The sequence below is a fragment of the Ostrea edulis genome, chromosome 6 (assembly GCF_947568905.1).
Source record: "Ostrea edulis chromosome 6, xbOstEdul1.1, whole genome shotgun sequence".
In the NCBI taxonomy this organism is placed as follows: domain Eukaryota; kingdom Metazoa; phylum Mollusca; class Bivalvia; order Ostreida; family Ostreidae; genus Ostrea; species Ostrea edulis.
In genome coordinates, this window is record NC_079169.1 from 55434275 (window position 1) to 55459274 (window position 25000).

General features: G+C 34.6%; 3 protein-coding genes across 3 annotated transcripts in view; 2 read left to right on the forward strand and 1 right to left on the reverse strand.

The window, feature by feature from the left end:
* The first annotated feature begins 3704 nt into the window (after nt 1–3704).
* LOC125647260 (calmodulin-like) lies at nt 3705–10728 on the forward strand. Its single transcript, XM_048873951.2, has 4 exons — nt 3705–3879; nt 6964–7107; nt 8067–8312; nt 8490–10728. Exons 1-4 carry the CDS (start codon nt 3705–3707, stop codon nt 8528–8530), a joined length of 606 nt encoding a protein of 201 aa, XP_048729908.1. The 3' UTR covers nt 8531–10728.
* A 2599-nt stretch (nt 10729–13327) lies between these two features.
* On the forward strand, nt 13328–15009 carry LOC125683213 (uncharacterized). Its single transcript, XM_048924099.2, has 3 exons — nt 13328–13497; nt 14164–14307; nt 14729–15009. The coding sequence occupies exons 1-3, from the start codon at nt 13353–13355 to the stop codon at nt 15007–15009; spliced, it is 570 nt and encodes a 189-aa protein (XP_048780056.2). The 5' UTR covers nt 13328–13352.
* A 3310-nt stretch (nt 15010–18319) lies between these two features.
* LOC125646857 (mucin-2-like) overlaps nt 18320–25000 on the reverse strand; it is a 26031-nt gene continuing 19350 nt past the window's right edge. Inside the window, exons 16-21 of the mRNA XM_056141935.1 lie at nt 24346–24441; nt 22099–22113; nt 21480–21494; nt 19534–19698; nt 18687–18846; nt 18320–18556 (exon numbers count right to left, since the gene is read on the reverse strand). Coding sequence (XP_055997910.1) covers nt 18376–18556; nt 18687–18846; nt 19534–19698; nt 21480–21494; nt 22099–22113; nt 24346–24441 — 632 coding nt within the window. The 3' untranslated portion in view covers nt 18320–18375. The remainder of the gene's footprint in view (nt 18557–18686; nt 18847–19533; nt 19699–21479; nt 21495–22098; nt 22114–24345; nt 24442–25000) is intronic.

The window sequence follows — 25000 nt, forward strand, 5'->3', positions numbered from 1 at the left end:
CAGTTTTAAATGATACAAGGGATTTTCAAAAGGTCAAGGCCAGTGCAGATGATAATGTTTTTAAAGTTGTTTTTCAATGGAGATTATCATCATAACCTAAGGGCCTGCATGCACTTTGACATTTGAAAGCCAAAAAATAGATAAAATCACATCTTAAGCATGGGTCCTGTTACAGGTTTCATATTTAAGTGAATATAGTACTAGTTTTATGGACCACCCCCCACCCCCACCCCCCCCCCCCCCGTCCCGATCCCCCGACCCCATTGAAAGTTTATGCCGAAAGTATTTATAGATACGTGCAAGATATTGCCACTGACAGAAAAGTGTAACACCATCATCCAACTGTACTAGTTTTTCCATTAGTTGTTCCCCTTAGGTAAATTTCATGAGATTTGAGGAATACATCAATTTATGACAACATAAACAACACATCGTCATAGTTCAGCATCAGTACACACCTCAAAATGTCTGAGATTTTTGGTCTGAGGCGGACAGAAAATGAAGTCGGGGCCATTTTTAATCACTGTGTTAAGACTTAACACAGGTACTGGAGGTGGATTAAAGTTAACACAATGTTAACACAAATTCGCATTTTGAAAAACAGTTAATCACATGGTTAACTTTAACACAGAAGTTAACACTGTGTTAAAGTTAACCACCTTTCGAAAAATCGGGCCCTGTTCGGATTAAAAATGCAACCCTGGCCATGTCTACTGAATCTTACCCATAGTAGTCCTTTTGATACTGTTGTAGCGGACAGTATAGAGGGAACTTGTACTGCCTATCTATAGGGATCTAGCTTTCCTAGTGATGCGGTAGAGTCTCTCTCTTGATCACGCAAGTTCAGCAACAGCGAGCGTGATCAGCTCTTGGATATATAATAATAATAATAAAGCCTTTATTTATCCAGGATTACATATTTAGCGATATCGCTAGTTTTCAATATGGTCCTGCATATAACATACATACAGACAGATATTAGTAAAATAAACACAGATTAAAAGAAGTAGAATACATATAAACTAAAAGAAATAATTATGAATGTAAGATGAATAGGAACAAAATGAAGATTAAAAAGTATGGTGACAATCTCTAAGATAATTTCTCTTAAAACACACAACACTTGTTGAATTTCTTATATTTTCACTCAAGGCATTCCACATTGTGCTCCCTGAAATGCTGAAAGATCTTCTAAAATATTCTGTTTTTGCCCTGAATATATACAATATATTTGAACTAGAATTTCTAGTTTGCCTCTGACTGGCTTCTGATACATATTTAAAAACATTTAAATAATATGGCATTAAACCATGTAAAACTTTATACACTAAAATGACTTTTCTATAGACAAAGTAATCTGACAGAGGCAATCAGTTAGATGGAGTTTAAAAATTTCTGATATTAAGAATTACCCTTGCAGCTCGTTTTTGCAATATAAAAAGCTTATTCACATTTTCAGCATTTCTTGGATTGCTTCATATAGTACAACAATATGTAAAATGTGGAAAAACCATAGTATTAAAAATCTTCAGCAGCGCATCGTTTGACATAAAATATCTTATTCTTCTTAAAATGCGAATTTTCTTGGAAATCTTGTTCATAAGTGATTCTATATTACTTTTCCAGGACAAAGTTTCATCAATAATAATACCAAGTAATTTTGACTCCTGAACACATTCTATGACATGGTTATTTATCACTAAATTTAATTTTCGATACTTTGATCATTTTTGTGCCGATCCAATAAGCATACATTGAGTTTTAGACAGGTTTAAGCTTAATTTATTTTCCTTAATCCACATTATACTGCGCTGAAGATCTTCACACATCTTTGACTCAATGTTTTCCACTGACTTATCTGTTATATCTTGTGAAGTATCATCTGCATACATATTTACATGAGAATGTTTCAGTGCTTGTGGATAGTCATTAATATACAGGATAAAAACAATGGGCCTAAAATAGAGCCTTGTGGAACTCCAATGGTTACATTTTTTTCATCCGATAAATTGCCTTTCCAAATAACTCTCTGTGTACGATTTGTTAGATATGATTTAAACCATTCAAAAGTATCATTGCATATACCAAATGACTTGGGTTTGTGTAATAAAACCTTGTGATTGACAGTGTCAAATGCTTTCCGTAAGTCTATAAAACGTACACCAGTAAGTTTACCTTCATCAATATTTTTAAACCATCTATCTACCAGAGAAATAAGAGTACTTTCACATGAGTGTTTTGGCCTAAAACCAGACTGACAATTTGTAATTAGAGAATTTACTAACAAATACTCATAAAAGGAATTAAAAACATGCCTTTCTAAAATTTTGGATGGGTGACCGCTACACGTTACACTAATAATTTAAACATCATGAAATTAAGAATGTAAACATTTTCTTCCCTGTGTCGCGGCAGGCGTTGGCACGTTAAAGAACCGTCACTGCTGTGGCCCTGAGCGCTAAGCATACTGAGGTCTAAATTATTGGTACTTCACCTACAGCTGGTGACATCTCAATATGAGTGAAAATTTCTCGACAGGACGTAAAACAAACAACCAACAACATATAGTAAGAAAATTAATGATTCAGTTTACTCACCGTACATTTTGCAGTGAACTCGTTTGTTATCTCTGACATTGATTTATCATTCATAAAACACACTTCCTATATTCTTGGTTTTGTTGTAACGTACATGTATGTATCATCAAATCATGTATGATTTTCTAATCATTGGAGGATGTTCGTATGAGAATTCAATGTGCGTATTCAGTAGATATATTTGCATTTCTAACGTTTTTGCTTATGATAATATCTTTACAAATTGTAATGGAAACAGTTTCCTTATGAATGCATTGCAGATATGAATCTCGATAAATATAGAATATCAATTTTAATGGATGGGGACTCCGACAGAAATTAGAGTGTAAATATAAAAAATAAACTTCATTTTTCAAATACCTGAAGGTATGACCTGCAACACTCCCTACCGGCATACTTCTCATGTAGCGCTAACACGCTTCATAAAATACGCGATAACACGCTTCATAAAATACGCGATAACACGCTTCATAAAATACGTCGCCATGTAGCATCGAAATTCATACCCTCATGGATTTTCAAAATTGAGATGATCTAGCCTCAAATTTGGTCTATATCATGATTACAACGGAAGTTGTACTGCGAATATGTTAATGGATCAATTACGTATTTCGGTTTTTTTTGGCATCTTCCACGCAAAGCGTTTGCAGCACAGTAACATAGTTTATAGTTATTCCGTGTTGTTTTGCAGCACACTTTCATATTTTGCTGCTTCCATATGCATGTTTGGATTTGTAACACACTAACATACTTGTAGTGATTCCTTGTTATCGTTTTATATAAAAGTACTAGCGTTCTAGCACTAATTACTTAATCATTTGTTTTGAAGTAGGTAATCTGCACACCTGTTTGACACCTTTTAAACACACAGAAGAAAGCACTCTACATAGAAACACACTATAAGTTGGATTAATCTTTCTAAGTAGGATATGTCCATTTTAGAATTGTGTTTATACACAATGTATTTCGATGGTAAAACGAAAAACTAGTCATTCGGATTTGAAAGAACAAACCATTCATTTTACAAAGTTATCTTGAGAGGATTTTTTAAAGCAGCATTTTCTTTGTGTTTGGATACTATTTTGACGTTGAGAATATTTTCTTGCCATGTCGCGTGAGCAGAGTCCTGAGGTGGAAAACAATGTGTCCGATAATGATCAGATGGACTTGAGCTTGTCAGGAGAGGTGCACCGAAAGGAACGGCGAAGATTGACTATTACTGCTACTCCATATGCTAGTAAAATCAGAAAGCCCAGGGAACTGACGGAGGAACAGTTTGCAAGTATGTATAAGATTTACTATATATATCATTAGATTGCGTGATTTCACATTTCTCACATTACTACGTTTGTAAGTTCTTTAGAATTGATCATTTGGAGTGTAGCGTTTCTGAATAAGATATTTGTCATCCCCATTCAATTCATTACAAAGTCGGTTGGATGGCAGTTGTACCTTTCAATGAAGATCTTTAAAATTCCAGCATAAAAGAAGTAGGCACAGTAACTCTATATAGACAACAACTTCGTTTATAGACGATGACATATTGTAGACAATAACATATATCCATGGTTATAAAGTCTTTTGTAAAATATTATTATCTATTTCAAAACAATATAAATCAAAATTCCTTAATTCGGATTTTTCTTTGTTATTTTATCTCTATCAAGTCGGTACCATTGTGCTTTTTGTTTACGAAATTTACCACATTTTAGTATTTTTATAATCTCAGTAGTCTCAAGAATTATATGCATTGTTCAGAAGAATGAAATATCAATGATTTGCGGTTTACTGGACTTTACGCATGGACTGATTTACAAAGTTCAAAAATTAAAAAGTATTACTAAAATCACACGACCTTGTACTTTAACCATTCATAAATGATTTTGATTGATTTGAAATGTATTCACCATTTATCAAATATCACCAGTCATGTAAATTCTTTCCTTTGAGATTTTACTTTTAAGTGTGAAAGTACCAGAGATACAATTTAGTCCCATAACCCTACAAATTCAGTACCCGATGTATAAATATTTTAAACGATATTAACCATAATGATGGACAAAACTGATTAATGCTCAATACATTATCCACGTCGATATATGCTATCATACTTTCATGTAAAATACTCACATCTGATTGGCCGAAAAATGTTTCAAAAACTAGTCTTCCTGTGAGCCAAAAAATACTAGTACCCTCCAGATAGTAACGGGGAAGAATTACTTGACAACGGGTGCTATTATGACAAAAAATATCATATGCGTCAAATTGATGTGCATACGGTTCACCGTCCACTCTGAAAGCACCGTGTTGAAAGACGTCATTTGAATGTTTAAAATAGATGCATTTTGCCGTGCGTTACAGAAAGGCAATCAATGAAACCAAAACAATAGACAAAAATAGAAGAAACAAACGATAATTGGCTATCTAGTATGTACGGTGTAACTATTGCAGAAAGTAACATTTTGAACTTGTTAGCTTTGAATTAATTTGCATCATGTATAAATTTTCTTGCTGCATGTTTATGACAATCTAGATTTGTTTTTTAAAGAAACCGTATAGATTATCTGTATGGCATTCAGTAGAATAAAACAAATAGTTCATGTATCTGGGTGTAACATTGAAAATGTTCACCCATCAAAAACCATTATTAAAGGACACATCTCGTGTTTTTAAACTTTTTAATTTTTTCAGCAAAATTAATTCATTTCATGCCTAAAACTACTTTACATGTGTTTTAAAAGAAACAGTTTGCGTAGTTTTCGAGTTTGATTGCGATGAAATTCAAATCTTGCGATATGCATATTTTCTTCGATATTTTACGCGCCATTATCTGTGACGTCATATGCGACCTCGAGCGAGAAGATTTGAAAACATTTGTTAGCCATTTCATAAACAGATTAGATTTAATTGACAAACAAACAATTATCACATTAACGGCTTGTATATAACACTGCATTAGGGTGTTTTGTGCCGTTTAAGGGTGTACTTGCTGTCAGTAGAGATGATTTGGACTGTGTTTTTTTCAATTTTCGAAGGAAGGTATGAGGGACAAGACGTGAATATTTTTTGTTGGCACAACGACTTTGCCATAAAAAAAAAACCCAGTAGAATTTGTCCCTATACTTTTTCAAACAAGCTCTTGGACAAAGACGTATATAAACTGCGAGAAAATGGTTCTATCGAAGCTTCGCACTGTTACATATAGGCCTACCGCATATGCTTTCCGTTCTGCTCTCAAATTCAATACACACTCGCACCAACTGACCTTCACCTTGTAACACCATATAGGCAGAACTTTGCTAGCAGTGTCTACCAACTGGTAGTTTTAAAAAAGAAATTTAAAGATAAAAGATAATAGAACTTTCAATTATAAATAATAAAATATGATATTTCCCAACTTTGAATTGAATTATAATGCTTTCATTTTTTTTTTTTAAAGGAACGCGTACGTGTTTACAACAACAGCACGCCGCGCTCCCACTTCCTAAGTAACAATGTCATTATTATGTGTAGATAACAAAAAATAATGATTAATAAAATTGAGCTTGAATAAAATAATTTAAAAGTATTGTGATTTTCACAATAACTTTGATCATTTTTATTATATTTTTTTTCCCGAAATGCACCCGTGACGGTAGGCCTAGTTGTCAATGCTACATGTACGTAATCGTATTATAATTTAGGCCTATCTAACTTCTCCAAAAATAAATTTAATAATAATTGCTCTGTTTATTTTAGAAAAGCAACAACGCTAATTACAGTTGTTTACAGAAATGGCATTACCAAATAGTGTTTAGACAGTGATCCCATGTAAACATTATTTACTCGCAAATTTATGCAGATTTCATACTCGCTTTCCTCGCTACATTTGGGTCGCTATTTGTATGCACTGGTGGCTAAAAGATATAAGACTCGGGAAATTTGTCAACATCGAAATAAATGTTATCCATGGTAAATAAATTAGGCCCCTAAAACCCGAGTTTTAAAAAATATCTAACACTACTATTACAACAAGTTGATCGACGAAGGTCGCATATGACGTCACTGTACCACGTGACTACCTATCTAATTAACTAGGCTTTTTGAAATCGGGGCTTAGATTTAAGTCCATATTGTGGCTAATTATCGCAATACTTCAGTGAACAAACTATTACAATTAATTTCTATAAGCATAAGGAAGACAAAATGCATATAATTCTGTATACTTTGAAAACACGAGATGTGTCCTTTAACCTCATTCATCTCTTATTAACGTCTCAGAGGCACTTCTAACACAACTAGTCTCAACCAGCTCCAACTGAACAGCATTTCATTCACCTTCGTTTATTTGATACGTAGAAATTTAGTTTTTATAACATACTTGCAGATATCTTGTACACATTTACACTAATTGATGCTAATAAGGATGGAAGAATATCTAAACAAGAGCTGAAAGAAGCTGCCTATCTCATAGGAATGAACCCAACAGATAGGGACATTAAAGCGTGGTGGAAATTAGCAGACATCAATAGTAAGTGTTATTGTGTAGTTTGTTTTATTGTACACCCAAACAAAAATTTCTAAAAGCACGATGGAGGGGAGCAGGAATCATTATTGTGTAGAGACCACCCAGATATAGTAAGGCGTGGTAGTGGTTACTACATATCAGTGCTAAATGTTATTATATACCAAGGCAGTGTCGTAAGTATCACGGGGAATCCCACAGGGGAATAAGGCAAGGAGGAAGTTTATAGACACTAATATTGTATAGCGAGACTGTTAAATGGGTATGAACCACATAGAGACATTAATAAGAGTACCGTAAACGGTACATAATACGCACGTGAGAAGGCCATATGGGGTGTTTTTATTATAATAAGGTGTTTGTTTTGTGACATTGATTAGCAAAACTGTCAGGAGTTGTAGAACTTTACTTAAGGTAGTATCAGCCATCATCAAGTTGTGGCATACTTTGCTTTGTAACATATGGATACAGGAAGGTTAGCAATGTTACCTGGTCTTTTAAATTTTCGTATCTATTCAGGATAGCTTATTCGATATATGGGTTAATCAACAAATGTGTGGATCGTTATTTAAAAAGTCACAGATTTGGAAGTTTAAAACAACTCGAAATTAATATGAACAGGTAAATCCTTTATAAAGTCATTCAGCCGTGAAAAACATTTATCAAGTGAAAAGTTAAATTATAAGGAATGAATCTGCTACTAAAGTATGTTGTTGAGTAATAAAATACCTTGGTGCATGTTTCGCTTTTCATAAACTGCTGCGAATATTATTTGTGCAATTTTCACCAAGTTATGCTATATAACCCAATAGTACACTTCACTATTAAATTATTCCTTAATTAAGTAACATAATTTTCATCATAATTTCAATATATTCATGTCTATACTGTATTCATTACATGAAAGAATATAGGATGTTATCATCATGAACACATCTGAATAGTTGAAATTAATATTATACCAGATGATGGGTTCATTGACGTTCACGAATACGTTAACGTGATGAAATCCAACTACACGTCAATAGATATTGAGAAAGAGCGTCTGAAGGCGGCGTTCGGAGTCATAGATAAAAATGGGGACGGCTGCATCTACAGAGTGGACTTTATCAATATATTAACACACAACAACAGTTCTATCACAAAAGAGGAAGCAGACCTTATGTTTACAGAAGCGGATACTTTAGGGAAAGGCTATATTGACTACAAAGGTAGGATTTAATTGTGTTCAGGCTTTCGATGTAGCTCGACTGATAGATGTAGAAAATAAATTGTAAAGATCAATCGAACACGGCCATCAGCGTATTTCATATTTGTGGAAACAGGTTGTTGGAGATTGATAACATTATAGATGATTTCGTCATTTATCACATTTATCTATCTTTCAGATTTTGTTGATTCCAAGTTGTGCAACTCCATATTCAGATGATGTTTGCATTTTGTCGGAACCTTTCCACCAAGTAACTTCTTTTTCTAGAAGGGATTAAACCGGTACAATTATTTAGAGCAGACAGTGGTTTTGAAAATATTTCAAGATGAATAACATTATCAAACAATATGTATATAATTTTGGATTATGAAATGTGTACTTACTTCATATTATAAGATGGAGTGTGTTTGGGATGATGCCATGGGAATATAAGATGGAGTATGTTTTGTGATTATAAGATGGAGTGTGTTTGGATGAATATTTGTGATTATAAGATGGAGTGTGTTTGTGGATACCTTGTGATTATAAGATGGAGTGTGTTGGTGGATACCTTGTGATTATAAGATGGAGTATGTTTGGGTGGATATCTTTTGATTATAAGATGGAGTGTGTTTTGGTGGATATCTTGTGAATATAAGATGTAGTGTGTTTGGTTGGATATTTGTGATTATAAGATGGAGTGTGTTTGGGTGAATATCTTGGGATTATAAGATGGAATGTGTTTCAGTGGATATTTTGTGATTAAAAGATGGAGTGTATTTGGGTGGATATTTATGCTTATAAGATGGAATGTGTTTTGGTGGATACCTTGAGATTATAAGATAGAGTGTGTTTGGTTGTATATTTGTGATTATAAGATGGAGTGTGTTTGGGTGGATATTTGTGTTTGGGAAGATATTTGTGAATATAAGATGGGGTATGTTTCAGAGGATATTTGTGATTATAAGATGGAGTGTATTTGGGTGGATATTTATGATTATAAGATGGAGTATGTTTTGGTGGATACTTTGTGATTATAAGATGGAGTGTGTTTGGTTGGATATTTGTGATTATAAGATGGAATGTGGTTGGATGGATATTTGTGATTATAAGATGGAATGTGTTTCGATGGATATTTTGTGATTAAAAGACGGAGTGTGTTTGGGAAGATATTTGTGAATATAAGATGGGGTGTGTTTCAGAGGATATTTGTGATTATAAGATGGAGTGTATTTGGGTGGATATTTATGATTATAAGATGGAGTATGTTTTGATGGATACTTTGTGATTATAAGATGGCGTGTGTTTGGGTGGATATCTTTTGATTTTAAGATGGGGTGTGTTTGGATGGATATTTATGATTATAAGATGGAGTGTGCTTTGGGTGGATATTTCTGAATATAAGATGGAGTGTGTTTGGGTGGATATAATGTGATTATAAGATGAAATGTGTTTTGGTGGATATTCAGTGATTAAAAGATGGAGTGTGTATGGGAGGATATTTGTGAATATACATGTAAGATGGAGTGTGTTTGGGAGGATATTTGTGAATATAAGATGGAATGTGTTTGGGTGGATATTCTGTATATAAGGTTGAATGTGTTTTGGAGGATACATGTGATTATAAGATGGAGTATGTTTTGGTATATACCTTGTGATTATAAGATGGTGTGTGTTTTGATGGGTGTCTTGTGATTATAATATGGAGTGTGTTTGGAGTGGATACCTTGTGATTATAAGATGGAGTGTGTTAGGATGGATACCTTGTGATTATAAGATGGAATGTGTTTGGGTGGATACCTTGTGATTATAAGATGGAGTGTGTTTAGGATGAGGCTTTGTAATCATAACATGGAGTGTACTTAAGAGGATATTTGTGCTTATAAGGTAGGGGGTGGATAGGTGGTAATCTTGTAAATATATGGAGTATGCTTGGGAATATGCCTTGTGATTCCAAGATGGAGTGTGTTTGGGATGATACTTTGTGAATATATGTTGGGGAGGGGGGGGGTATCTTGTAATTATATAAGATGGAAAATTGTTTAGAATTATCATTATTTTTTAATGGTGTGTGTTTTGGATGATATTTTGTTAATACAAATCATAAATGTATGGCTATTTGTTAGTTGACAATCCATATGATTCTTGGCACACTTATTTTGACTACAGATAACCCCGTTTACCTGATCAAGATATAGGGCTCATGGTGGATGTGACCGGTCGACAGGGGATGCTTACTCCTGGGCACCTGGTCCCACCTCTGGTATATCCAGGGGTCCGTGTTTGCCCAACTTTCTATTTTGTATTGCTTAAAGGAGTTATGAGATTGATCACTGTTTGTTATCTTCACCTGTCATGATATAGATATGATTTTTTCAGTATATGTATATACTTACATTTATTACGTTTGTCAGTAAAAGTTATATATCTTCACCTTTCATACTATTGATTTAGTTGTGTATGTGATATTAAACATGCATGTTTCAAATACTAATTCCGCGCATCTTTTTATTCATCCCTTCTTCATACATAATTTTGTTTCGCTATGATAGCTAGATTTGATACGGTAATCAATGAACAATTACACGGTTTATTAGTTATGCTACCAGAGACTTTTAGGGAACGTCTAGTCTTAGCTTTGTCCATCCGTTCATCTTTTCTTTTGAACATTCCAAATGGGGGACAAATGTTAGTCAAGGCCATATCTAAAGGTCACATTCATTCAGGAAATATTAGAATAGCTAGTACATGTATATAATATCTGTCCTTGCCATCTCACTCTGTGTGTGGGTGCTGATTACGTGCAACACATTTCTTTCCGGGTAGTAATATTTTCATATCTTATTTATATAAACGTTTACTTATTGAAGAGATGATAAACCTAATACTGGACACACCAGGAGATACTAAACCTAATACTGGACACCCCAGGAGTTACTAAATCTAATACTGAACACACCAGGAGGTACTAAACCTAATACTGGACACACCAGGAGGTACTAAACCTAATACTGAACACACCAGGAAGTACTAAATTTATTACTGAACACACCAGTAAGTATTAAACCTAATACTGAACACACCAGGAAGTACTAAACTTAATATTGAACACACCAGGAAGTACTAAATCGAAACCTGCACACACCAGGAAGTACTAAATCTAATACTGAACATACCAGGAAGTAGTAAACCTAATACTGGACACACCAGGAAGTACTAAACCTAATAATGAATACACCAGGAAGTACAAAACCTAATACTGAACACACCAGGAAGTAATAAATCTAATACTGGACACACCAGGAGGTACTAAACCTAATACTGAACACACCAGGAGGTACTATACCTAATAATGGACACACCAGGAAGTACTAAACCTAATACTGGACACATCAGGAAGTACTAAACCTAATACTGGACACACCAGGAGATACTAAACCTAATACTGGACACACCAGGAGGTACTAAACCTAATACTGGACACACCTGGAAGTACTAAACCTAATACTGGACACACCAGGAGATACTAAACCTAATACTGGACACACCAGGAGGTACTAAACTTAATACTGGACACACTAGGAGGTACTAAACTTAATACTGGACACACCAGGAGGTACTAAATCTAATACTGGACACACCAGGAGGTACTAAACCTAATACTGAACACATCAGGAAGTACTAAACCTAATACTGGACACACCAGGAGGTACTAAACCTAATACTGGACACACCTGGAAGTACTAAACCTAATACTAAACACACCAGGAAGTACTAAACCTAATACTGGACACACCAGGAGATACTAAACCTAATACTGGACACACCAGGAGGTACTAAACTTAATACTGGACACACCAGGAGGTACTAAACTTAATACTGGACACACCAGGAGGTACTAAACCTAATACTGGACACACCTGGAAGTACTAAACCTAATACTGAACACCAGGAGGTACTAAACCTAATACTGGACACACCAGGAGGTACTAAACCTAATACTGGACACACCTGGAAGTACTAAACCTAATACTAAACACACCAGGAAGTACTAAACCTAATACTGGACACACCAGGAGATACTAAACCTAATACTAGACACACCAGGAGGTACTAAACTTAATACTGGACACACCAGGAGGTACTAAACTTAATACTGGACACACCAGGAGGTACTAACCTAATACTGGACACACCTGGAAGTACTAAACCTAATACTGAACACCAGGAGGTACTAAACCTAATACTGGACACATCAAGAAGTACTAAACCTAATACTGAACATATCAGGAAGTACTAAACCTAATACTGAACACACCAGGAGGTACTAAACCTAATACGGGACACACCAGGAAGTACTAAATCTAATGCTGAACACACCAGGAGGTACTGAATCTAATACTGAACACACCAGGAAGTACCAAATCTAATTCTGCACACACCAGGAAGTACTAAACCTAATACTGAACACACCAGGAGGTCCTAAACCTAATACTACACACACCAGGAAGTAAAAACACCAAACTTCGAGGCTGTCGTATTATAAATCTAAGTCAACCTCGACATTCAGATTGCAATTAATTAAATTTGCATTGTACTTACGACATCTAATAATGAAACTAATTGAATTAACTTTCAAACTTAGATTGCGGCATTATTGATCCGTCACACCTAAGTGGTGATAAAACCTACCTATTTCTATCGCACTTTATTTAGCTGGTCCTCCAAATCCGCGGTCAGTTTTTTAAAATTCTTCTCTGTGAAACAATGAAGGCGAAAATTACCCGCGCCACTCAGTCTGACTGGATTGTCCGGCATTTGTTTAAAAGAGATTAAAATTCGTGCAGTCTGAAAGAAAACTGATTAAGTTGTCTCTTTCAAAGTTATCCTACCCAAATGGTGTTCAGTTCATTTAACAAGGTCGGTAATATAAATATTATCCCATCTTAACCATAATTTCCTACGTAAAAGGCTGTATATAAATCGACCAAGATCTACTTTCTCGGATAATCGTATTAGCTCTTTGCCATCTCGGCCTTTGTGAATATCAAAACAAACTGCCATGTGCACTTTGCAAGAGGTATCACCTGGCCTGGACACCATAGAAATCTCTCGATCCAGGAGGAAGCCTCGCAGGAAGGAGTCCCTTTCAGCGTACGTTCGAAAGCCAAGGAAACCCAAGGACTTGTCTGAAGAAAATTTTCAAGGTGACATTAAAACTATTTGTTGTAATTAGGTTAATAGATCATTTGTGAAAAGGAAGACTCAATTGTTCAAAACAGATGATTTATCCACGTTTTGTATTCTTTGTTGGAGTTATTCGATTGATCACTGTTTGTTGTCTTCACCTTTCATGTAGGCACCCGATCCTATCTCTGGTGTGTCCAAGGGTCCGTGTGTGCCCTACTCTTAATTTTGTATTCTTAATAGGAATTTTGAGATTGATCACGGTTCGTTATCTTCCTTTTTCATTTTCAAGCGCAAAAGCACTACAGACATTCAAGATTGTGATAACTCATTTCATGAAACTGTTAAAAGATACTTTATTGAATTAACTGCAATACATTCTCCCTGGTTTCAAAGTATGCTAGAAATGAAAGATCATTAAAGAAATCTCAATCAGAATGTTTGAAAAATTTTCCAAAGAATTGCAACTATTATGAATTCACAATTTATCGTAACTATTGACGGCAATACATGTTATTAGCCACGACTGTAAAACACAGTTCTAATCTACATGTAAATCATGAAAAATGGAGAGAGAGAGAGAGAGAGAGAGAGAGAGAGAGAGAGAGAGAGCACTCCGGAACTTATGGCAATATTCAATAACAAATCCCTTTCTTTTCTTCCTAAGCATATTTTCTTTCTGACAGAAATAATGAACAGCTTTAAAATCATGGACGTGAACGAGGATGGACGAATATCGAAGAAAGAACTGCGGGATGCGGCTTTTCTGATTGGTCTGAATCCGACCAAGAGAGAACTGGAGACTTGGTGGAGGGAGGCGGACACCAATAGTTAGTATCAATTATTCTGATTAAAAAGAGAGGAAATTTGATATGCATTTTGTGTAGAAATGTTTGGAAAGGCTTATAAATTGATTGATTGTATGGGGATTAACACCATTTTGGCAATATTTCAGCCATTTATGGCGGGGATGCTTATAAAAGTGGGAAATCTAACCAAAATATATTTCATAGAATATCATTAATTTTAAAATCAAATATGATATTTTACGACTTTTACCACGCAACTGTAGATATACAGTGATGATTTTATGTTGTTATGGTATACATGTATCGCTTAAATTAACATTTTTAGGGGGGGGGTGTAATAGTTGAACTGTTCGTAGTCTAAAAATTATGAGTGATGTATGGTATAAATCATTAAAATACAATTAAGATTTATATTTAATTCTTAACTATTAATCATGAACAGAGGACGGCTTTGTAAGTGCGGAGGAATACCTTAACATCATGAAGTCAAATTACGTGTCAATAGATATAGAACGGGAGAGAATGATCGCCGCCTTCAGCGTCATCGACACCGACGGTGACGGGAAAATCTCCCTGGAGGAGATGAAATTTGTACTGAGCTACAAAGACGACACCTTGTCAATCGCCGAAATAGAGTCTTTGTTCAAGGAAATAGACACTTCAAACCAAGGGTTTATCAATTTCACGGGTAAGGATCACTGTAAAGCTAGGTATCAATTATAGATTCGATGGATGAAAATAAAAAATACAACCGTATAAATTATTGTAAAAGTACGTACAATTCACGTTTGGTTTTTTGTATGCACATACTCAATAATTGATACTCATATCATTTTATCGGTTATTATAGATTTACACTAATTTCAAAAGTTTTGTCATTTTTTGCATGATATACACAACACAGTGGGGGGAACTCTCCTGCTCTTTTTGTTTCAATCCACATGTACAAAAAATTTGATAACATGGAAATGAAGTGATAAGCATAGTAGCAGTAGTTATTCATAAACTACCAATGCGCTACATATTTACAGCTTGTTTAGCTCTAATACAATGATGCATTTAAGTTCAGATCATTTCTTTCTTTCATATAGACTTCGTGAATTCATCCCTTTGTACGAAAATATTCTGATGTTTCCGGAATAAGCAGATTTTCTCAAAATGGAGGGTTTTTCCCGGGCAAAATTAAGACGATTGGTTCATCAGACAACGAAAATGTTTTCTTGTCGACTGTTGGAAAGAATACTCCTTTCAAGCCAGATTAAAACCAGATGCAAATGGAGAATTTCAACCCAGATTTCATCAACCTATCCATATCAGAGATGCTGTGATTTCTGTACCATTGCATTTCCTTTCCCTTGGCAGAACTTTCGTTTAAGGACTATGTCTTAATTTACATGTACATTATGCAATGATCGTTTTGAAGTCTCCATTTAAAAGTCCCAGTGACCAAAGTTGGTAGAACCTCAAAACACCGTAACAAATCTGGGTCAAACTGATTAAAAACCTGAGGGATTATACTTAATGTTTAGGCGGATCAAACATGAACGTCCTTGTTTTGTTATATGTTAATCCTCAATGCCATTGTTACGTCTTTAACGGGTCATTTTGTTCTCTATTACAGTTCTCAATATTCAACTGGACTTTCTTAACTAAATTATTGACGAATTTACAAATCTACTAGCACTCATTCAGTAAAACTGTACAAATAGAATTAAAAGCTTATCAAAATAAACACCTTTTTCTAGCTGTACAACTCTGAACGTTTGCATTTCAGTATATATGCATTACAAAGTTTATTGTATGCGAGGAAACTTCATTATACGTACTTTAGATAAAGGTGTTTTTGTTCATCAGCTAAAAATGTACCTGTCTTTTTATTCATTAGTGATTTTGCTCATCAGATACTAGTTTTTCTCCCATTCTGTATCGTGCCTTTCAGAATTTCAGAAAGGAAAACAAAGGGAATCAGGAATTGGAGAAAAAACTAGCTATTTATGAAATCAATTTCATTTTTGAAAATACATGAGGCATTAACTGCCACGCTTTACATCGGCATACTTCATGAAGCCTGATTGAGTATGAATATATTTACCTAATGAATACAACATTTAAGGATGTACGGGACTGACGATTTTGAAATTACCGCGCAACTCCGAATGACGTAAATAAATCCTATGTCGTTCGCATCTACTGTTTGATTCTGAGTACATATAAGATAATATCTTCATTGCACTTAATTTTATAGATATATTTTACATAAGCTAAGTTAAAAATATTATTAGATTCGAAATAAAAACAATCGCGTAAATTTTACGACTTTAATTACTTTTCGGCAATGTAAACATAGTGTTGTCGTCTGAGACACTTTTGACACATTGAAATTCAGAAATGCGGGGAAAACGCGGATTTCAGTCAGTTAAAGCGATCCAGCGTTACGGCAAGGTTTCTTTGGCTCAAAGAAGACGATGGGAAGCTGCTTTACCAAGACAAGAAGGTTCTGTATAAAAAAAATTACCATTGCATGCAACATTGTCGCAAATTAAATCCGACACAGTACATTTCAATTATAAGCATGTGACTGATCGCGATCCACATGTCAATGTGACGTGACGTCATCTGATAAATGAAAAGGTGAAGATAACAAACAGTGATCAATCTCATAACTCCTATAAGATTTATACAGATCCAAAATAACATCCCCACCGTTCGCTAAAAACGGAGGACAAGAAAGAGAAAAAAGGTAATGCCGTACTGAACTACACGGGGACGTATCCCAATACTATGTTCGGTTACATAATATAAAGTATTTTCAGGGTGATGCCAATCGAATTATGCGTTACAAATAGAATCCTATTATTGTGGTATAACGTAAGGTACAGAATTGCTTCAAACCTGTATTTAAAAAAAAAACACATATACAAACAATTCTAGTAATTATCTTTTTTTTTTTTAAAATCCACAGGTTTATGGTATCTGGAAATCAATAATATCATATTAAAATACATAATTATGTCTATTGTGCTTATACATAAAGCATTGTGACGTCACGAACATTAAAGTTTGTTGTTTCTATCCATCCTAAGACATGATAAAACTAGATGCTGTCATGAGACAGTAATATGCTCTCCGTCGTACTTGTCTTAACATACTCTATACCATATACTTATATAGTCTTGTTGCATGTGCCAAGATGCATTGAGTATTCAGATGGGCAAGTGCCCCGGGGTCATTCCAACCTCGTCGTTTTTTTTATTGTTCAGATATCTTTAACATATTCAAATGGTTGAGATTTTCGTCGTTTTTCCATCCCATTTGACCCTCAATGTGAAAAAGAAAATTCGGAAAAATGATTGCACATCTAAAAGATGTCACTAATCATCTCTCAAAAGATGATTTTGCTAATGCATAAAATGTGAGAGGAGTTCTGGGAACCAAGTTTTTCTATATAATAGAAACACTTCGTTTTTCAACACCCATTTCGCCCCCCATGTGAAAAAAATTCTGAAACCGTATAGCAAATTAATCTACGAAAGCACAGAAAGTTCATTCGATTGGCATTCAAGAATCCGAGATTCGAATTTCGAGATTCAATAAATGAATCAACCAGTCAGAATACTCAATAAACTATGGCTAAAATTATAACCAATCAGAAGCTTTATCTTTTAACGAGTTCGAATCTCGAATGAGCCTTCTGGGCTTTCGTAATAATTTTAAAAAAAAAAACTTTAATTTCTATTAAAGGTGCATACATTGAGTGCAATAGCTTTCACTGCCTTTTTAAAAATTATTTTCATAAAAGATGCGGACCTACAGTATACGTGCAATGGTTTTGACTATGTTCCTTGTTGATTTTACAATACTGGTACTTGGAATAGTTTTGACCTCCATCTTTATTGTTTTTTGTGAAATGTATCCATGTATTAAGATATAATCTTGTATTTTTTATGAATTATGATGATCATATCGATGATCGTGTACGATACCCATTCATACACGAGTCAGAGATTCTAAAACTGTACAACAAACAAACAAACAAAATTATGCAAAATCTACTAATGAAAGACAAAATATAATTTTCTATGAACATCACTAAGGTTTTACATAGAAAGTGGATTTATCCGGAATTTGATTGGAGTTACATCCATCCGACACGCAACAGAAGTGACAGCTGTACAGACCAGTCATTGGTCCACCGCCGTAATTCATGCAGTACTCCTGGTCTGACGTCTGATGTAGCCACTTGTTTCGGCATTCTTGTTCAGTCACACACCTAGTAAATAAAATCCAAGCATTGAATCCTTCACAACCTTTGCATTCGATATGTTTTGAAATATGTCCTAAGGTTTTTATCGTCTACTCTCCAAGTTAGATTATGAAGAACACGTAAATATTCTCTGTACCTTTTATAGGTGTATGGATACTGATATCCATTATGGACAATATCCGTCATACAGAAATCTTTCCCTGACGCGCATGTCTGTAAACTTCCCATGTAAATTGACGTCATATCGCACGTGATATTGTTTTTATCATCTCCACATACGTGACACTTTCTTGTACCTTTAAAAAGAAATAATGATCTGTTGGATCAAGGGGAAATCATCCCAATCTCTTCTGCATCTCTACCGGTGTACCATAGTCATGTCACTAACATTGTAAAATTGTAAATAATTAGTCATAAGTAAGTTAAGTGTATCTATCGATAGGCCAGACTACATAGAAAGTTTCAATTTGGATTTCATTTGTAGCAACACTAACAAAGTTAGTCATTTATTTCATGTTACATATTCCTCGAAAACTCTGACAATTTTTAAAGAGAAAATAGCATTTTTTTGTCAGTAATACATGTAAAACCTAAGCTGTTTTATATGCATATATTTATCGGTGAAATCACCGACCTTTCAAGTTGCCATGAAAACCTATGTCATTTTCAAAGAAACAAGATAGATCAAATAGAACACGATATAAATTTCCTGAAAATGTTTGCATTATGAAAATATAAAACAAAGAAAGTATGAAAGGCGAAGATAATGGACAGTGATCAATCTCATAACTCCTATAAGCAATACAAAATAGAGAGTAGGGCAAACATGGACCCCTGTATATACCAGAGGTGGAATCAGGTGCCTAGGAGGAGTAAGCATCCCCTGTTGACCGGTCAAACCCGCCGTGAATGATCCGCGACTTTCACCTCTGACGTCGAGAGATTGACAAAATAACAGCTGTTACATCTATTTTGATATATACCTGATGAAGACACTGCCTGTGGTGCTGATGTTGATGAAGACATTGTTGATGATGGTATGGTAGACTTGGCAGTGGTTGAAGAAGCAGTGGATGTTGTAGGCCGTGTTGCCGCATGTGAAAGTGTAGATAGTTTTGTTGTTGATGAGGGTACAGTTGTTGTTGCAGCTGTTGATGAAATATCATTTGATGCTGATGTAAATAAAAACATTTCAATAGATGACACTGCCGAAGTGGACTGTGTTGCAGATGACATTTTTGTTGATGAGTTGATAGTTGTCTTACAGCCATTTCATTCTTATCTTTCACCACATAAATCATACCATACCATATACATCTCATACTAAACACAGAAATCGCATAACATACATTTAATTTACGATTCTCCATATCATAATACAGCACTGCCATTTTTAATGAAGGATTACAATATACTATAAAGGAGATGAAAATTCTACTTATATTTTGTACTCGATTAAATGCTACATGATCAAGACATTTCTTAATTGACTTTAGCTATTCTAACCAAATGGGAATAAAATGTAACCTATACTATCAATGAAGATAACAATCAATCCTATAAAGGATACAAAATCAAGTGAAGGGTAATTTACGGACCCCTAGACATACCAGAGGTGGAATCAGATGTCTAAGAAGAGTAAGCATCTCCTGTTGACCTGTTTATATAATTATATATTGCTGTGTGGAAATTATATCCCACATTTTGACATAGGGGCCTTGATTTCCACAACGTACAAGGAATTGTCGTTTATGGTACATTATTTCTTCAGATTGTCAGGTGTTCTGCCTTATTTTTGCTATATTCTATCACTTCATTTATCCTTTTACGTATTTTATTATACAACTATATTATAATTTATGTCATAATCGAAACAATTCATTATAGCAGTAATACTTTATATTCGTAGGCAGATACACGTGTACACGGATTTGCCTTGATGATATATCCCGTTACCTTTATATATATATATATATATATATATATATATATATATATATATAACATTTAATTTTCATTGAAAAACGCAAAACAATCATACAATGAAAATCTAGCATCAAAATCTTACGCGGTTACATGAATGATGAATTAGAAAGATGTATTAAACTTTTCAGCATAAACGTAATCAGATACATTCTTCACTCCAACGCATTTATTCTACACCCTGCAACTTTTTGTCTTTATTTTGTGATTTGGCATTTAATAAATAACAGAAGAACATCCTTTATTGATTCGGGAAGATACCAACGTTATTATGACAAGGTTTCACGGTAAAGCTCTTACAGACGACATGCATGTGCATACGTATCTGACATTGATGCTAAATAAGGATAGATATCGTGGAATGAAATTTGTCTGTGGTGTCGCACAATCATGCTTCGCCAATCTTCTGACCTGGTTAGCGTTCAGAGACGTGCCCACACTGTTACCTGAACTACTGTTAAACAATAGTAAACAATTTACACTACTGTTAAACAATAGTAAACAATTTACACTACTGTTAAACAATAGTAAACAATTTACACTACTGTTAAACAATAGTAAACTTCGAACTGCAAGTCAACCACCATTTTGTCACATATCCCAGATATACAGAGGAATTCTTTAATTTATCTATACATTATTCTCACTCTTCGCTATCACGACAGGTACTGGGACTCTTATACGAACATTGAAAATATCTTTTCAAGCATTTTGCATTTCAAAATGACTGTAGTCGTTTTATTTACCCTAATGAAATCAAACTGCTTTAAACTCTGGCAGTGTAGAGTAGCCCAAGCCACAATAGAATCTGAGATTGAAAAAAGTTTGTACGAAACCCGTGGAATGCATAGCAAGTACATTTAAATTCACGAAGATAATAAAGAAGTTAATGATATTTCATCACCATTCACAGAAATGGAGCATGTATCCCCAAAAAACAACTTACCAGAAGTAGATGTACCTACAGAAAAAAACATTTTATCAGTTTTTGTTTAGGAGTAGCACTTCAATTTGAGACCATAAACGAAACTACAATGTGGTAAAAATTTGGCCACCTTGCTTTTCTTAAAATTGTACAACGATTTAGATAATCAGAAATAAGCAATGATATCATACAACCATGGTAATAGTGAAAAGGTCAGAAAAGAGTGGTGAGGAAATAAGGAGGGGTTAGCTGGGAAGGGAGGAACGAAAAGAGAAGAGAGATAAAAAGACGAGAGGATGAGAGAAAATAGAAGAGAGAATGATTATGTATATTGTTACCCTGTCCACCCCATGCATGGAGGATTAACCGAAAATGTTTATGCAGTATAACATATCTTATTCTATGGCATGCTTTGATATCTACCAACTTTTTCTCTATCATGTGAAATATGAAAAAACACAAAAGCATGTCGAACAACTCAAAATCTAAAATGAAAAATCAATTACAATTTTGAGTCAATGAAATAGTAAGTACGCGTCGATCTAATGATATATTTCTCATTCTAAAAACTTTATAGAATTAAGTTGCTCATAAAAACATTTCTATCATTTAATAGAATATTCAAACCGTCAAAACTTACTTTCAGTTGTTGGTACTGAAATAAAGATAATGACTTAATAATGCAGTTATAGTTAGTTACATGTACGCAGTAAATTACATTATGATCTCGGTTTTTAGGTGTCATCTGAAAGATCCCCGATTTTCAGTACTTCGTACGAGGAGATTGACCAGAATAACGTGACCTAGCTTTCTCTAGTTATTACTCAGTACTGTTCTGTCTGTTTTACAGTGACCTAGCTTTCTCTAGTAATTACTCAGTACTGCTCTGTCTGTTTTACAGTGACCTAGCTTTCTCTAGTTATTACTCGGTGCTGCTCTGTCTGTTCTATAGTGACCTAGCTTTCTCTAGTTATTACTCGGTGCTGTTCTGTCTGTTTTACAGTGACCTAGCTTTCACTAGTTATTACTCTGTACTGTACTGTCTGTTTTACAGTGACCTAGCTTTATCTAGTTAGTACTCGGTGCTGTACTGTCTGTTTTACAGTGACCTAGCTTTCACTAGTTATTACTCTGTACTGTACTGTCTGTTTTACAGTGACCTAGCTTTCACTAGTTATCACTATGTACTGTACTGTCTGTTTTACAGTGACCTAGCTTTCACTAGTTATCACTATGTACTGTACTGTCTGTTTTACAGTGACCTAGCTTTCTCTAGTTATTACTCTGTACTGTACTGTCTGTTTTACAGTGACCTAGCTTTCTCTAGTTATTACTCGGTTCTGTTCTGTCTGTTTTACAGTGACCTAGCTTTCACTAGTTATCACTCGGTTCTGTTCTGTCTGTTTTACAGTGACCTAGCTTTCTCTAGTTATTACTCGATGCTGTTCTGTCTGTTTTACAGTGACCTAGTTTTCTCTAGTTAGTACTCGGTGCTGTGCTGTCTGTTTTACAGTGACCTAGCTTTCTCTAGTTATTACTCTGTACTGTACTGTCTGTTTTACAGTGACCTAGTTTTCTCTAGTTAGTACTCGGTGCTGTTCTGTCTGTTTTACAGTGACCTAGCTTTCTCTAGTTATTACTCTGTACTGTACTGTCTGTTTTACAGTGACTTAGCTTTCACTAGTTATTACTATGTACTGTACTGTCTGTTTTATAGTGACCTAGCTTTCACTAGTCATTACTCTGCACTGTACTGTCTGTTTTACAGTGACCTAGCTTTCACTAGTTATTACTCGGTACTGTTCTGTCTGTTTTGCACTTTTTATTCGCCGTCTATACTCTCTAAAACAGCACCATCATTATCGGTAAATTTTTCCATATTTTTCTAATTCATATATATTTACATTATAATGTCCATACTTAGTCCCCCACTCATTTCTTTACACTTTATTACTATACTTCAACAGCAATATTTATTTACTTATTATTCTATTTCATATTTTATTCATTTGTTTATTTATTCATATCTTATTTTTCATTACAGTTCTACACTAGTGATAAAGCTTCAGAATACGTATAATGATCCGTCATTAGAACGAGTTAACAAAACACATCATTATATAATCATTAGTTAAACCGTTCTTTGTTGTAACTTCATCTTGCGTCACAGATGATTAATTCAGTTCAGTTCAGACCCCTGTTCAGAAAAGACCTTTCATTGCTTCATGTAAAACGTATACGGTACCAATTTTGATGCACCAGATGCGCATTTCGACAAATAATGTCTCTTCAGTGATGCTCAACCGAAATGTTGGAAATCCGAAATAACTATGAAGTTTTAGAGCTAAATATAGCCAAAAACAGCGTACCAAAAAAGTGGAGCCAAATTCGTCCAAGGATAAGAGCTATGCATGAGGGAGATAATCCTTAATTTTGAAATGAATTTCTAAATTTTATAACAGCAATTTAATATACATCCGTATTTTCAAGCTATGTAACTGCAGTTTCAATAAGTAGACGTTCAGTTTTTTCTCAGCCTCTGTAGTTTAGTTTTAGTGTTAACTTGTTTTTGTGTGTTTGTTTTACATATTTTGTTTATTCAGCTTTCATTTCTTTGTAGATATTCTGTCGTCCTGAAGAAAGGACAGGTCGTCCCGAAAATATATTCAATATTCAACCAGCCCCTTCTAGATCAGACACGGTCTAGCAATGAGACTTTTAATGAAATATCTGCATGTTTCAAGATTTTAAAAACAAAATCCATTTCAAAAGACATTTATCCCAACCTAGGATATTAAGTTTCTGTTAGAAATTCATGCTTATGGTCCACGAATTGCAGTCCTTTTTAAAGGACAGCAACTTATTTGATTATATTTTGTATAGATACCTGTTGGTAGTGCACACACACAGCTATGAGTATGGCCATGCTGACATTGACCAATCATTCCAGGCGGACAAAAACAATGACTGTTATCCAAACACACTGAAAGAAAGAAAATATTACTCTGTAAATGTCTGAACAAGGTCAAAACAATACACCACTCGTGACTGAATGCTACAGCTTCTTTGATGTCCTCTCCAATATCTTACACACTATTCAGAAATTTTATGTTCGGTGTTAATTTCAAACCAGAATATTTACATTTCCAATGGTTTTTGCCTTTGATATTTTTACATTTTGCAATGGTAGCCATTTCCTCATGAACACGATGCAGTTGTTAATATGAATCTTGATATAGTGCGTATAATATAATGCCTGGAGATACCGACAGAAATGAAAGTGAAATGTAAAGGATCAATTCAGGGTAACAAAAGAGAAGAACTGTAAGGGAAAGCAATTTTCTTGAAAAAGTCACATCGTTAAATCAAATTTCTTTAGTAATACCGGTCGCGGTAGCTCAATGGTAGAGAGTTTGTAGAGTGTTCGCTTCGTAACTGTTTGCACTCAAACACTTTCCGACCGCCAAAACACTGTGTCAATGTTCTCTGCTCCTATCACACGTAGATCTACCACTTTAGAATAGATTTGTTCCTCAGAAAAT